This window comes from Pantherophis guttatus, chromosome 2 (assembly GCF_059756535.1).
Source record: "Pantherophis guttatus breed Tessera chromosome 2, ASM5975653v1, whole genome shotgun sequence".
In the NCBI taxonomy this organism is placed as follows: Eukaryota; Metazoa; Chordata; class Lepidosauria; order Squamata; family Colubridae; genus Pantherophis; species Pantherophis guttatus.
This window is the reverse complement of record NC_142064.1, coordinates 29,722,520-29,739,224: the sequence shown is the minus strand read 5'-3', so window position 1 is coordinate 29,739,224 and position 16,705 is coordinate 29,722,520. Positions and strand designations below refer to the sequence as shown.

Sequence of the window (16,705 nt, the reverse complement as noted above, 5' to 3'; positions counted from 1 at the left end):
CACACACACACACACACACAGAGAGAGAGAGAGAGAGTATATACTATATATACACACACACACTATATATATACACATTATATATATACACACAATATATATATATTGCCCTGAGTCCTATATTGGAGAAGGGCGGTATAGAAATTTAAACAAATAAATATGTGTATGTGTGTGTATACATACACACACACATACACATACATATATATGCATACATACATATGTCTGTATGTATACATATACACACTATATACATATACACACACATATAGTATATACATACTTACAGCCTACAGATTGGTGCTCAAAACTAATGTTTGGGTTATATATGTGTATGTGTGTGAGTATACATATACATATACACACACATACACAATTTTTTTTACAGCCTACAGATGATTCTTCAGCTTCGTGCTCAAGACTAATGTTTGGGTTAACCAGTTCTATGGGAAAGTCCTATCTAGTTAGTTCTCCACAACAGGGGCCAAAGCATGTTTTCCAGATGTAAGCAAATGTAACCATTCCAATCATTCTTTACTCCGGCCATTCTGTCTGGGGTTACTGGAAGCTGAAGCCCAGAAACAGCTGCTGATTTCTCATTCTTGCATTATAAAAAAAAGTGAATTTTCGTTGTATTTGAGAATTGGAGCCATAGAGCCAGGAAACGAGAGGCTTGGGAATGGAATGATCCATTTTGTAAACAAAACCCAGGTGTGAGAAAAGTTCTGCAAGTAATTTATGAGAAAAGAGCAGGAGAAAATAGTTCAGCATTTAAATCTTGCAGCACAAAATAGAAATACTACTGGATTCCTACTGGTTAGAATCACCAGAATCAATAACTGCTTGATTCTGTAATGAAGTATCTTGTCTAAGAGTCCCAATTTCCTCTGAGAGTGCCAAGTTACAGTCAGAGGATTATTTGATGCTGCATATCCTGAGACATCACAGATATGACTACTTTCTACAACGTTTGCTGATAAAATCCCTCAGATTCACCAAAGATCCACTGGAGTCTATGATGGAGACTACAGCAAAGTCTGGCTAGTTTAACTGGAATTTCTTTTACTCTGTGGATTCCAGTGAAATGGACAGGATGCTTGCTAATGTGTCTCTTGCCACCTGGTAGTTTGATTAGTACTTCTGTTTTTTACAGAAGATAGAAACTTGGGAGGTGATCTGTGGGAGGGGGCACCTCCTACAACCTTGAAAGAAGCACTGCTGCTCCCCCTTCTTGAAAAGTCCTTTCTTGATTTGGCTATATTGGAGAACTATACTGCTGTGTCTAACTTTCCCTAGGAAGCGGGATTATGTTTTTGGTGGGGATTTGAACTTTAGATCATGTTGGAGGTTTCAATCCTCATTTTATCAGTTGGACATGAGACAATGCTGTATTAGTCGTGATGGTTGTTGATTTTTTGTCAGTTTCTAATTGTGGGGAAATTGATTCTTCTGGTCTTACTAAGTTTTAGTCTCCTTTCTATACGATCAACAATTGTATTCTTCTGGACTATTTTCAGGGGTCGTGAGAAGTATCCTCTAGTGCAGGGCTGTCTCAGGAATTCTGGGAGCTGAAGTCCACAGGTTGTAAAAGGGCCACATTTGCCCACCCCTGCTCTAGTGGTTCCTTTTCTTTCTTAATGGATTATTCAAGTCGGTGTTGCAAATGGGAGTATTCCAGTAAAATGCTATAAGGCTCAATTTTTTCATACTCCTTAATATCTACAGGAATACTGAGAGACACTATCATTTGTTCAGTATGTGGTATCATTAATATGTTGTCAAGTATCATCAGTATGTTGTCACTCTAGGCTACTCCAGCAATGAAGTCCAAGACTTATCCTGAGCCTAGAGGCTATTAGAGTTGCGATGGGAAAAAACACACAGCAATTGAATCCAAGCAGAATGGAGCAGCTATTAATACAATGACGTTCTCTGCTGCTCCTCGTGTTATTTCTTGAGAATGTTAACCTTATTCCAGAGGGACTCAGTCTGTAACTTGGACTCATTGCTGCTGTTGGTTGGGCAGATGAAGTTACTAAAGGACTGTTCTCCAACTTCAGCTAGAGCCCTGATTGCTTTGGAAGCAGGGGAACATTGTGATAGTAACTCATATTTACATCATCCATCCCAGATCTTCAATGTAGACCAGATTAGGAAACAAGTTACAAATGCTAATTTTACCTTTATTATAAGGTTACAGGAGCAGAATCCTGAAAGTCTGAATGCAGTTCCCCCTTCCATCTGTTTAGCTTCATAAGAACTTCATAAGATCATGTCTGAGACATAGTTCTGCTCTAGAGTCAGCTTTCTATTGTCTGATAGTTCTTGGTTGCAGCTCTTTCTCTTGTACCTTACAGTTATGCCTACTGTCCATTACTTTCCACCATGCTAGATTTCTGCAATTCACTCCTTATGGGGTTATCTTTAAAGACCACCTGAAATCTACAATTGACTCAAATTGCAGTTTTTCTCCTTCCATTAGAATCAGCCCACCCAGTAACAACATCTTGAGAACATTTGCCTGGAGTTTCTCACTGTCATGAAATCAGAGGTTGAGGCCAGTTTGATTAGCCTTAATATTTCTGACCTTCTGCAGCAAGCAAAGAACTTTCTTCTTTGAGGGATTTCTTAAGTTAATAAAGAGAAAGCCAAAGGAATGCATATATCTGACATCAGTACAATCAAGTGAGTTCAGAAGTATTTGTTGTGGCCCGCCAGCTGCCAGCAGAGCTGGTGGCAGACTTGGACAATAAGGAGGTTAGGGAGGAACTTGGACCAGTTCTGGAGTCTGCAGAAGGCTCTGATGGATGCTCTGTTTCAAACACAGAGATAGAGCCAGGGCCATCCAACATTTCCCAGCCACCAGAAAGATAGCTGCCTTTGGAGGCTGAGATGAGTGAGGAGGAAAAACGGTTTGGATAAGTTAGAACTGTGTCACTTGTGGTCAGACCTAGCTATTGCATACAAAATTATACGTAGTAATGCTTTAACTATAAATTACTTTTTCTGTTTTAATCGCAATAATACGTGCATGAACAAACGCTTTAAACTCAATGTAAATTGTTCTAAACTTGACTGTAAAAAATATGATTTCTGTAATAGAGTTGTCAAAGTCTGGAATGCTCTACCTGATACAGTTGTCTCAGCTACAAATTTTCACAGTTTCAATCACAAATTGACTTCCGTGGACCTTACTTCATACTTAAGTGGTCAGTAGAGGGGGCATGGATAAGTGCACTAATGTGCCTATCATCCCTGTCATTGTATTTTTTTTTATTCTTGTTCTCATTTTTGTTTGACAAATTCAAATTCAAATTCAAATTCAAATTCAAATTCAAATTCAAATTCAAATTCAAACAAACAAACAAACAAACAAACAAACAAAATGTGTAATGATCCAAGGAGCTTGTTAGTATTAGCAGTTGCATTATATTTATCTTCACTGTACCATAGCTGTTTTCCTTTGATGTTTCTGTACATCAAAGATTGTTGTACAGAAGATTACAGAATTCTTTAAATTAAATAAATACACCTTGTCCTTTTATCCCCTGAAAAGTTTACTTCTCTAAATATTTCTGTATATAACTAAGTAAGCCATGTCTCTTGCTCAGTTATCTTTACACATATGGTATCTATGTGGTCATAAGCCCAAGCAGGAGTTTTATCTTGCTTGGATGTATTATTTGTCATTCAAATGTGTGACATGCAAATGAGCTCAGAGGTTTAATTCACATGATGATAAATTTGCATCAGAACTGTGCAACTGAGATGGTAGATTTATTTATTTGTTTATCAAGGAACATTTGTATTCTGTTGCTCCAGAATCAAGAGTTCCCTGACTGATAATAAGTGTAAGACCTTTTTTTCATTCAAATTAATATCATAATGCAAATTATCATATTAAAATAATTATTGATGTACATCAAAGTGTAGTTGCTTATGGATTTGCATATCATTACAGTGCTAATTGCTTTGAGGTTCATTACTTCTTGTCAGTGGTCAGACTACTCTTCTCCAATTGCCTCAAGAAGCATTGGATTACAAATCCCAATTTGGAATTCTGAGATAGTCCAATATAGCTGGAGTCCACCAGATTAGGAAAGACTGAAAGTAAATCATGCATCCTAGTTCTGAGTTAGATTGATAATCTGAGCCAATGTAAAATAGGTTCATGTGTAGGACTGTCTTGAATTCTTTATAAATTGGCCTGAGATTTTTCTCTTTATTGTGATTTGGTCTTGACAATCAATCCCATCTGGAGGAGCAGTAGTCAATTACTTTAATAGGCAAGTACTGCTTCTTATCAGTGCCCACTTACTTGCAGTGAAAACAACTAAGAATATCCCCCTAAACACTAACAAATTCACTAAATAGCAACAGCAATAGCACTTAGATTTATATACCGCTTCACAGTACTTTACAGCCCCCTCTCTAAGCAGAGAGGGGTTTACAGAGTCAGCATATTGTCCCCAACAATCTGGGTCCTCATTTTACCAACCTGAAATCATAAATTTTTATGGGTGTAAATGTATCTGATAAAATGGACTGTTGTCCCTAAAGGAGGATAGCACAATAAATGTGTTAGCTGTTGAGGTGCCATGCTCCTTTTGTTATTTGAGTTGCATAAATGGATACCACTTGAGAAACTTCAAAGGGCACATTTTAAGAGCTTGCAATGAATGACTTCTCTAAATGGGCTTTTCCCCATTACTGTGCTGGAATGCCTTGAGCTTGTAGAAAGCTGCTACTGGCATGAAATTTGCTGTATCCATTCCTTTTTTCTTTCCTGCCTCTATTTAGTTTGCTCCTGTCCCCAGGCTTCTCTCTGCAAAGCCTAACCAATTGGATACATCATGAGGCTGCCTTTGAAATATGTTGGACTAAGTAGGAAAATGCTGCTTTAACACCACTACAACTAGTCTGTCTCACTAGTGTGGAATGAGATGAAGGTAATGCCATGGGAACATTGAGAAAATTATACCTGAAGAAGTACCATCTCACCCCGATGGGTCTAAGTGCCCCATTTGTTCCAGTAGAAAGGGACTCCTTTGGATCCCATGGGACAAAGAATTTCAGCTGGTGGGGTCCAGGAGAAGGGCCCCCACCTAGAATATTCTCCCATCTGAGGTGAGATCCACCCCAGATTCCTGGCCTTCTACTGTGGAAGAGTCTAAAAACTTGGCTCTGCTGCTTGGCCTGGAACCCCAATAGGAGGCTGCTATGCTGTGGGTGGCTTATGGGGCAGAGAAGACTCCAGCATCTTGATTTTTAACTTTTCTAGTCAATTTTTTCTAATTCCAATTGTTTTTAATACTTTTAACTGTTCATTATAACCCGCCCAGAGTCACGGTATTAGTGAGATGGCAGCATAGACATTTAACAAACAAACAAACAAACAAACAAAAACATTTCTATGGTTTGCTCCATAATCAGCTGCAAGTGTACAAAGGCCCTTTATCTCACACATACTTATCTATTTGTTCTGATATATGGTAAGAGATGTAATAAGATGTGGATATCAGTTTCTAATTAATTTTAGCTGAAAATGTGAAATGCTGTCTTGGAAGTGCTTGTTGGGTCTCCATATACTGTAGCTGTATTGGCTGCTACTGGTAACAACTGGAGGCCTACACAGTTGGCAAGTGCTGGCTAGGCAAGATGGGGGTTGTAGTAAAACAACAGAGCATATAGCGTTCCCATGGCATAGAAAATACAGCATATTTTCTCAACTGAAAGGGAAAGAGGGGTTTAGCTGGAAGGAGAAGACAGGGTGCAAAAGCCAGGGGTGTCACTTGATTTACACCTTGTGCCGAACCATAATTTGTTTTGTGTTGTCTTATCCCATTGTATAAACCCAGACATTGTGTGTAAAACCATTTTATGGATCAATCTGCGGTATTCGCCTCCAGAAGATTATGACTGATTTCAGAAATCATTAGCACTATTACGGAGCCCAGGTTTGGCTAAGTTATATATGTTGCACCTATGTTATTACATGGACATGGGGGGGGGGCGGTCAAACTTCTTTCCCAGAGCTTAGCACACAAATGATTTCTCAGCATTTGGGGAAGGGAATGAGGCTTTGTCGCATGCATAGCGTACAAGATCCTCTACAGCAAGATGAGTCATAGCCTTTACCAATAGCATTGAGAGGTAATGCGGGCAAGTGAATGGAAATGGAAAGAGGCAGCCTGGAGCGCTATGGGCTTTTTCGGTTTTGTCTTTATTCCCATTTGTGTTTTCTTTCTGGGAACTTGGGAGTCTCCGCTGAAGAGAGGCTTTGCCAGCCCCTGAAGTCCAGTAGTCACGAATCTTTGGCGGTGTCACAGTGTGCCCGAATTTGGGGGGGTGGGGAGGGGGCTTTCTTACATTTTAAAGCCTTTCTAAGTGGCCCAACGGGACGCACCGTTTTCTCTGTGATATATTTGATGTGGCACGCAAGAGAGAGGAAAAACTTCAACCAGCGGGATTTACAGGCAATAACCGTGTTGCCACACCCCTTTTCCTTTACGGCATCCTGGTCTGAACGGCTGTCTATGGTTTATGTGCCTCCGTGTGTGTGTGTGTGTGAGAGAGAGAGAGACAGAGAGAGAGACAGAGACAGAAAGAAGAGAGAGACGGGAGATGGGAGGGGGGTTTGAAGAAATGCAAAGCAGGTGAATTTCGCAGCCCGCTCACATGCCTGGGTCTGCATGCCAAGGAGCAGCGGCGGCTTCTTTCGTTTTTGGAGCTTCTAACAAAAGGCGGCTTCAGTCCCCCAATATGATCCTATTAGTCTCAGCGGGTTGAGTCTCGGATTCCTTGTTCCAGAATGACAACAACAGGGCTGGAGGGGGGGCTCAGCGGAGGATTTGTAGAAGGCAGCGGCCGCCAGGGCCGTCCTTAAAGGAAACAGGAAGTGCCGAGAAGTAATAACGCAACGTGCTCGGGGTGGGCAATGGTCCGGCTTGGGAGCGCTCTTTCCTCAAGCCTCTGGATCTGGCGCGGGGCTTTATGACACCGCTGTTTCTTGTGAAACTCTCTTTTCAGGTACAGGATTTCCTGCCCGGAGGAAATCACAATTCGCTTGGAACCTGATTCCAACCGGGAATGTTTTTTTCCTCCGGCTGCTTTTCCCGCCGGGTATTAAATATATATATATATAGATAGATAGATGTATATAGGGAAGTTGAACAGATGTGACGGTTCTTTCTTGCCTTTTTTTTTTTTTTTAACCGGGGATAGTCCGTCATTTTTCCTTGCGAGGCTTCTTCCTCCTCCCCATCAGCGATACATGCATTTGCATTGATCTTACTGGAGGCGGCATTAAGCCCTCAGTTTCAGAGTGAAAGAAGATTCCCAAAGCGGGATTTTATTTCTTTGAAATCGGAGCCTTTGGGCTCCCTCGGGTTTTTTTTTTTTCTTCTTCTTTTTTTCTTCCCTTCCCCTTCTGTCGAGCAGCCGCTTCCCTCCCTGGGTAGGTGTCTGCCGGAGAAGCAGCCGGAGGACAAGCCGTGGCAGGATGGAGAACCCACCTAGAGGGGCCCCCTTGACGCTAGCACATCCTCACTGCAGCCCGGGGGCTAATTCTGCTGCACAATGATAGTGGCCGAGGCTCCCCTGCAAGTGTCCCAAGCTCCCGGGAAGAAAGGAAGATAAATGGTTTTCGAAGGTCAGTGTTGCAAATCGTATCTCTAGGCGGAAGGAAGGAATGCAGGTTCTTCCACCTGCAGAGCGGACTTTGGGTCGGGTGGGTCCCCCCTCCCCCTCGAGTATCACGTCTCTCTATCCAAGGATGTTACCAGACATTCCGGAGTAACAGTAAACAACAGCTGGGACCCAATTCCTTGAGGGAACCTATTAAAGGAAAAAGAGAGTTTATGAGGAAGAATGTTTAGAGGATGGAGGACTTTCAATTGTAGTCTTTGGGCAGGGCACATGGCTTTTTTTTTTTTTTTTTTTTAGTTCTACAGAATATAGTATTGACTTAAAAGCCACAACCCTAAAGCTGGACACTGCAGCAAAGAAATCTATATTTTAACAGCAGGATTCTAGGTGTGTTTTCTCAGAAATAAGTCCTGTGATTTTGGTGAGACTTACCCTCTGTTCACCCTTAGTGTCATGGAATTATCATCTTCCTTACAGTTGAAAGGGCAGCTTTGTAATGGCGTTAAGTAGCATCCTGGGAGCACCTTTGGTTCACAATGGTGTGTCGACATCCTCTTCTCTTCTCACGGAGCAAGAAAATAGCACTGCCTAGGACCCTCTTCTCTGAAGTGAGTCAAGGAGCTTTATTTCTAGATGAAAAGTTTGCTTTGTGTGCGGTTATTCTTCGTGTTTTGTCCCTTCTTTCTTGCCAAAAGGATTAAGGAATGCTGAATATGTATTTAAGAAGGAAGAAAAAGCAATATCTATTTCTAAAGGACAGCATGGCAAAACAGTATGAAGTTTTGCTTTTCCTCTTAAAAACTGATCTAACACAGATGGCAAGAAACTCACTTTTGACTCACATTTTCCTACTGTCTAAAATGCTGCATATGAAGACACTTTAATTCATACTTGGAATTTATCAAGGGGAATTACTGCCTTTATTTAGGATCAGCTACATAAAGCTACATTTCTTTTATGATATTTTTTTTCTTACACAAGCAAATGGCATTAATGGATGGACCTAGAGTTAGAAAAAAATAAATTCTTCAAGTTCAGTTCAACTCCCAGTGACTACCCGGACACATCCCTGCAGTTTTCTAGGGGACAATACAGAACTCATTTGCAACTGCATTCTTCCAGGATATATATATTTTTTGGACTTCCCAATCTTGCGTACAGAAGGTCTCTCATCCATGTGCCAACCAGGCCTAACATTGCTCAGCTTCTGAGTCCAGATATGGTCTGCAGGTGCTAGAAAATTTTAGGAAAATTCTGTTCTCTATGCTGGAGCTCCAGAAACACATGGAATACGATATATATGTATATATAAGCATATATATTGAAAACAATTGCAATAGTCCATTACACTAGCTGATGCTATTGTTGCTGTGGAGTGTACCTATGAATACCGCAAGAGATAAAAGTTTTGGATTGATAAAGACTGATGCTGACAGAACTATGAATGTGATGCATGTAAACAATTTCCCATTCAGAAGGCATTCATGGATATGGTGAGTAATTGCTGCATGCTTCAGCAAAGAGCCATCTTTTCCTATCTAAGTCCCACTAAACAAGATCTTGACTATGATTGCCATAAACCCCAGTCAGATTTGGCCCTATTGATTTGGAAATGTAGGAGTCTAAGAAACATGGGAGGAAGTTCCTGATTTATTAGCTAAACAATATGGCAATGAATTATTTAACACCTTGAATAAAAATGAATCAGTTTGGAATGGTAAGCCAGATGGAACAAAAATGCATGTGATATAAATCAGGTTTTATATAAACATATGATGTCATTCTGCCTGAATTTGGTATGTTTTATCTGTTCATGTATATAACTTTTCAGTGTTTTGACATTTGAGTCTCTTCTTATAGAGGTATTACACTGAAAGGGCTGCTTAGCTCATAAGCAATTGGATGTATGCCTTTTCCTCCCTTCCCCCTCTCCCTGCCCCACCCCCTTTTTGCTAGAAAATGCACCAGAATATGAATAATGCTTTCTCTAAGAAATCCTCTACACGTCCTCTTTGTTAAAATATGTAATATCAGTGAAAGATTAAGAATGTGCACTTTGGACAAGTTGCATACTTTTATTTTTTTTAAAAAAAAATTCTGCTCTGTAAGAATAATTAAGAAAAGAAGCATTCGTGGCTTAGAAATTTTATGCTTTTCTTTTCTGTTTTCCTGTATAATTCTTATATAATGATATAATTTGCTTGTACCATTTACAGTACTAAATAGTATGCTATAGAGAATTGTCAATTTATGTTTATATACCATAAAATACATGCTAGGATCTTTCTCTAGGGACTTCTTGCATCTTTCTCATAAGGAACAACAAAAGCAACATTTTGTTTTTCTTTAAGTATTTCATGTATATATTTGAAACTTGGGAAAGAAAGGGCTCTGCATTGCTTTCCTATAACGATTTCTAAAACAATAAAAGAAAAGAAAAATAAATTGCATGTTTATAGTCTTTAAATGACCAAATTAATAAGGTATTTTGACTTTACTAATTCACATTATTTGTACTAAGTGTTTTTCATCTGTTCCAAAGCCAGACATTATAACCATTTGGGGGCAACATCAAAATCTCAAAATTGTAGGAACTCAACTTTTCCTTTCCTGGTCAGTGACACATCTACACTTATCTATATGCAATTTCTTCTTTATCCATACATTTTTCATTTAAAATTTCATTTTTTTCATTTAAAGGAAACATATATGATCAATGACCAAGTCATATTGACAATCATATTATAAACTTATTTTTTTTTCCACGTGAATTTTATTAGTTCTTCCCATTCTTTCCCTCTTCACTATATTGGTTATGAGAAGTAAGTGAGGAGAGATAAATGAAAGAGATGACATTTTTAAAAAGTTGATTTTCATGAAAAATGTGCAGACGTTGCACATTATGAAAATGGCCACCTGTATCCTAAATGAGGACCCGGATTGTGGGGGCAATAAGCTGACTTTGTATAAAAAAGAACACCGTTTGTGGGGGGAGGGGGGGCAAAAGCCCTACTAAGCAGGTATATACAAAAGTATGAAGGCTATTGCTTAACACATTGTAAGCTGCCCTGAGTCTCCGAAGAAGGGCGGCATATAAATCGAACCAATAAATAAATAAATAAATGAACCAATTCTCTTATAGGTTGGTCATAAAGCAGTCTAGAGATTTTTGGATAAATGTATTAGTTTGGCACAGACCATTGGCCTACCCAAAAGGAATTAAGTGAGCATGGATGAACTTATCAGGAAATACTAGTTCCATATCCCCAGTGCAGGCTGTTGAAAGGAGAGGGGAAAAGAAGACTACTGGAACAGAACAAGGTGCAGGGTCAAATTAATATTTCAATTCATGTCTAAAGCAACCATTATGGAAGAAAGAAGCATTTATGCTGTATATTAACTAAGAAACAAGATTCCAAGGTAGTTGTATGAATTAGTTCTTTAGATCTAACCAGATAAGATAAACAGGATTAAATTTAGATCCCAAAGATCCTCTTAGGCCCAGACTGAAATAGGAATATGTGACATCAATCCTGAAGACTGGCAGCAATATGAGACCTCAGAATGCACATGGCTAGGTATAGATACTGGGAACCAAACCTTCTGTACTGAGGTGATTATTTGCTGGTCTCTCTTTAGGCCAAGGGTATAAACTGTGATGCTGGGGGAAATATGGTCCCCCAACTCCTTTTCAAAGTGAGGTATGTGTTAGTGTGAGGCAGGTTGTGAAATATAATGGGTGCCATTTCATCCATTAAAGCCCTGGGAGCCTCCAAAGACAGATCTTACTCCTGCCTGCATTGGGGTTATTCTATATGTTGTGGAAAGCCTGCTGTGGCTCTTGGGCTGCACAGAATATGTACAGTATTAGCATCCCCCTTTTCCTTGAAAGTAGCATCTAAACTCCTTAATACTGTGAGCAACCTCTGCACAAAATGTTGCTTGCTTTAGAATATGCTGATATTAACATATATTGAATATAGCCAGTTGTTCCCAGCTTGCAGAGAAGAGAGATCTGGTACCAATGAAGGAATACATGGGTGAATTATTCTATTGTTAGATATTGTTGACAAGATATTTGAGAGTGTTTCACTTGGTATTTGCCTTTATAGATATATTAGTACAGCCCTGTTCTATAAAGATGAAGTTGATTGAGGAATGTTTGCAATTATAGACAATAAGTGGGAAACCTTGCCAATTATTGTCAAATATTTACTGTTGATGTAGTTCTGCATATTTCATATTTATAGCTGAAAAAGATGCTTGTTGCATGAATATTTTCACATGGGAAGGGGAACACATTGCTTGCTTCAAGTTCCTCAGGTGCTTGTGATGATGTGACTGGGTAGTCTACACAAATCCAGTACTATTAAACACTACTTATGACACACATTGTGCAAGAAAATAAACAAGAATATAAAATAGGATTAATATTTAAACTAATAGAGAGAGACAGAAAAATAAAACATAGGGGATAGTAATCGAATTGAATGTGAGTCAGCAATGAGTCAGAACAGGAGAGAAACCGTATAATTAGCACACACACAAAAAAAAAGTATAGTGCCCAAGAATGAGAATAGGAAAAGACGATTTTGTCCAACTTTGACACAGCTAAGCATTATGTTAAAAGGGTAAAATCTGCTGTGAAACCTAAGAGAACTGTTACAGACAATAAGATAAAATATAGCAGGTTTCAAAGAACAACTAGAAAAGAAACACAATGATTGTCAAAACAATTGTCTGCAGAGATGTTGAAGAAAAAGTTGTGTCATTCTGTTGCCCTGTAACTGACAAATTTCTTTTTGGATAGATGCATATTTCATCTGTCATCTTCATATACCGGTAGGTCTTTTATCTAGTTAACTGCAAGCTTCAAGAAGAAAACCACAAATTAATCAACAACATTTTGGCCTAGAGCTTGTGCAGAGCCAACCTGTATGATTATTTTATGGTTCACTGTGTTGTGCAATCTGACAAAATTGTTAATTTTGTAAACTGTCTCTAAGTTACCCATAACTTTGGTAAATATATGATATGAACACAGCTATTACAGTATCTTAATAACTTAGCAAATTAATTTGAAGAGCAATTAGTTTCCTCTTAGAATCTTGCCTGTAATCTAATAGATTTTACTAGAAAGCTGAGCTGCCACCTGTGCACAGGATGAGCTTCTGTGTGATTCTGAACAGTCGATACTATAGAAGAAGGAATTTCTCACCCCAGACAACAAGCTGAAATCCTGTTCGTCTGTAACTATGACAGTGATCATTCCAATTTCCTGTGCATCTGGTCATTATATCTGCTTTGGAATAGTCAATTTCAGTTTTATAGATTAGATTGCTTTATTCCTAATAGATATATGAAAGTTTCAGGCTGATTATGCCAAATTGAGTGTGTGTTTTTGTTCAGTGTTGGCTTTGAACATTCTTTTTAGTGCAAAAGCAGGATTAAAACATTGATTTTAATAAATCAGTAATAATTGTATAATATACCTGTGTTATGGGGCAGCTATTAGCCTGCGGGAAGCAAGCCCTGTTTGGATAGAATAATTGTTTCAAAATGGAAACTCAGTTCAGAAATCTGACTGAACTACTTTAAAATAAAATCAAACCTCAGGACTGAATATTCACATGGTTCTAGTATCTATTATAAATAAGTAAATGATTTAGAAGTATATTTTACATGTATTCTGGAAAATGTTATTCCATAAGTCAATGGGCAATTGTGTGTTGAATGTAACCCCAAAGGAAGACTTCTGTTCCTGTCTTTCATACGTGTACTTTATATGTAGACGCCAACATTGAAAATGGATTGGCTGAAAGAACATTATTGCAATTTGCATCAGATTTTGTGTGATAGTATTTCAAGGGTCACAGCATAGGCAAAACTCAGGATGGAATAGAAGAGATCAAATAAGGAGTGAAAAACAGTCAGAATAAGGACTAAAGTAGCTTAGTTTTTTTTAGTTTTTTTATTTATTTTTATATGCCGCCCTTCTCCGGAGACTCAGGGCGGCTTACAATGCATTAAGCAATAGCCTTCATACTTTTGTATATTTTATACAAAGTCAGCTTATTGCCCCCACAAACCGGGTCCTCATTTTACCCACCTTAGAAAGGATGGAAGGCTGAGTCGACCTTGAGCTGGTGAGAATTGAACTCGCAGTAATTGCAGGCAGCTGGATGTTAAATGCTGCCTTAGTAGGAGGCATTAGCCTCCTACGCCACTCAGGCTCCTGTTAACCTGTTAACCTGTTGCTCAAATTAAAGTGTCACATATAATTTTAAAGATGATAAAGAAGGAATGACTGTGTTTATACGTTTGATGCTGACTAAAAATTCTGATTTGAGGCATATCTGTCTGTTAAGTTAGTGATTGATAGAGAGATGTCATCATCAGCCATTCAGTACTCTCTGACACTCGGCCACTGGATCAGCACTCTCCATGCCCTTCTATCTCGCACCGCCTCCTTCAGATAAGCCATGGTCATTCTGGGATCATTTTTTACCGTGTCCAGCCCAATGGGTACTAGGGTGGCCCCTTCTCCTTTTTCTCCTGATCATTCCCAGCATGATTGACTTTTCAAGTGAGTCAGCTCTCATGATATGACCAAAATATGACAGCCTCTATTGGGCAATCTTGGCTTCAAGTGGTATTTTGGTAAGGTTGATCTGCTTGTGATTTTTGCAGTCCAAAAATAACAGTGAGGCCAGGTCTTCAAAGCTTTACAGAAGTAGGAAGATAGAAACCTATCAAACCAGTGGTGAAATGCTCCGAAGTCTGCTACCGCTCACATGTGCAGTGTGCGCCAAACATGCGCTGCGCACATGTGCATGCACACCACAGGCACTGAAAAAGGAGGCTTAAGAAACCTTTTCATAAGTAAGTAGAACAGCGAGGGGGGGAATAGCTGTACCATGCAATTTAGATTAGCTAGAAAGCAGGATTTCCTGCTTTCTAGCGAATATAAATTGCACGGCACACCTGATCATCGGAAATACTGGTTCGTCCGAACTGGTAGCATTTTTTTATTACTGGTTCAGGTGAACCAGTAGCTTTTATTACTACCGGTTCGGACGAACTGATCCGAACCAGTAGCATTTCATCCCTGTATCAAACCTCAGAGGGCAGAGGGTCCCATAGGGCAGGGGCTGCCACATTACAATAAATTTTCAATTGGGCATGCTTCCTGGCTGTCATCAAATTTCAATACATATATAGAGAGCATGCCTACCCTAGCTGATCTGTTAGGACAGGTTGATGTTTTTAAGGAAAGGGGGTCCTGCATCTAGGGCTTTAAAGATGATGTCCAGCATCTTGGATGGCACCCAGAAAGAAACTAGAAGCCAGTATAGAGAACATAACAAAGGTGTTAGATGGCCAAAACTAGGGGCCACCATTATTGTATGTGCTGCTGTATTGTGGGCCAGTTGAAGATTCCTGGTGCTCTTCAAGGACAGTCCTATGTAGAGTGCATTGCAGTAATCCAAACAGAAGGTAAACAAGGCAGGCATGAGTGACTGTGAGCAAGGCTTCTGGGTCCAGGGAAGTGTGCAATTGGTGCATTAGATGAATCTGCAAACCTGCAACTCCAGCAGTGGCTGCCACCTTCCCCTTAAGCAAGAGCCATGAATCTAAGAGGATCCCCAAATTTTGCATCATTCACTCATGGAAAGGCCACTCTATTCTGAGTCAAAGATGAATCAAAAGGTTTAGTATTCAACAACTGCAAAGAAGGAAAACAAAACAAAAATAACACAGGGATTTTTTATTTTATTCAGAAAACAAGTATGTGTCTAAATCACCAACAATTCAACAACTTAATCTTATGAGTCAACTGCTGCTGGATAAACATCATTCCTGTTTGCTGATCCCAAAAGTATAGCACAATTTCTTTCCAGGAGCTTTTATTTATTGCCACATTGTACGTATAAGTCACACTTTTTGCTAAAGGCAGTGGGAGATATGTGTGCAAATACCCATTTATGACATTTGCAACTCAGGAATAAAACTGAACATAAAATATAACATAAAAGTATTACAAATTTCCTAGGAAATTGTCACTTTCTCTACAGCTTTACATGCATCTATAAATTAAGAAAAAGGGTGGGATTAGGCTTGGACAAAGAAAGACATGTCTTGATCTTATTGAAACTGCAGTACCCTGCCTTAAAATGAGACTAGGAGACATCCAACTTCTTTTGCAATTACCTTTTGAGGCTTTCCCTCCTTATGGAGGGTGTCGATGGTGGTTTTCTGCACAACTGTCAGGTCAGCAGTCTTTCCCATGATTGTGATTCCTACTGAACCAGACTGAGAGACCATTTAAAGGCTCCGGAACCCTTTGCAGGTGTTATGGCTTAATTAGCTGATTAGAGTGGGACACTTTGAGCCTAGAATATTGAACCTTTTCACAATATTCTAATTTTCTGAGATTGTGAATTTGAGGTTTTCATGAGCTGTACGCCATAATCATCAAAAGTATTACAAATCAAGTCTTGAACTATCTCACTTTGCATGTAATGAGTCTATCTCATATATTAGTTTCACCTTTTAAGTTGCATTACTGAAATAAATGAACTTTTGCATGATATTCTAATTTTTCGAGTTTCACCTGTATAGTTATAAAAAAGCAAAACATAAAAATTCACTAGCATAGAATAAAGTAGCTCAGGAGGCCTCAAAGATATCCGAGATAAATATCTTTTGCCATTAGAAAATAATCCTCAAAGAGTCTTTGAAAAAGAATTGCAAGGCCTTGCTATCACAATAGAAAAGACCTGTCCTGACTCATCCATTCTATTATACTTCAGATGGTAATGGGTCATAAAGTAGAAAGATGAAAATAGAACTGGAACTTTTTTTCCTTTCTTGCATATGGAAATATATTAAATTATCTTTTAAAAGCTTCCTCTATATCAATTCTGAATAATACATTCACCCATTGTCTATATTTACTGGCACAACTTTCCCCAGCTTTCAGATATAAATCTTCTACTCTTCACAGTAATGGCAAAGGAAGGAGGAGGGATGATTTGTCTGCATTGCCACTGAACAA

The 16,705-nt window shown here is 39.0% G+C and overlaps 1 protein-coding gene across 7 annotated transcripts in view; it reads left to right on the top strand.

Moving 5' to 3' along the window:
• Nucleotides 1-16,705, top strand: part of PDE4D (phosphodiesterase 4D) — a 706,231-nt gene that overhangs the window by 384,824 nt on the left and 304,702 nt on the right. The window contains exons 1-2 of one of the 7 annotated variants that reach the window (XM_034440939.3): nt 6,888-7,029; nt 8,125-9,140. The exons of 4 other annotated variants lie outside the window; for them this stretch is intronic. In XM_034440939.3, the coding sequence (XP_034296830.1) occupies nt 9,004-9,140 (137 nt within the window). In that variant the 5' untranslated portion in view covers nt 6,888-7,029; nt 8,125-9,003. Of the gene's footprint in view, nt 1-6,563; nt 9,141-16,705 lie in introns of those variants that run through there. 2 more of the 7 variants (XM_034440938.3, XM_087885708.1) reach the window with 2 other exon arrangements.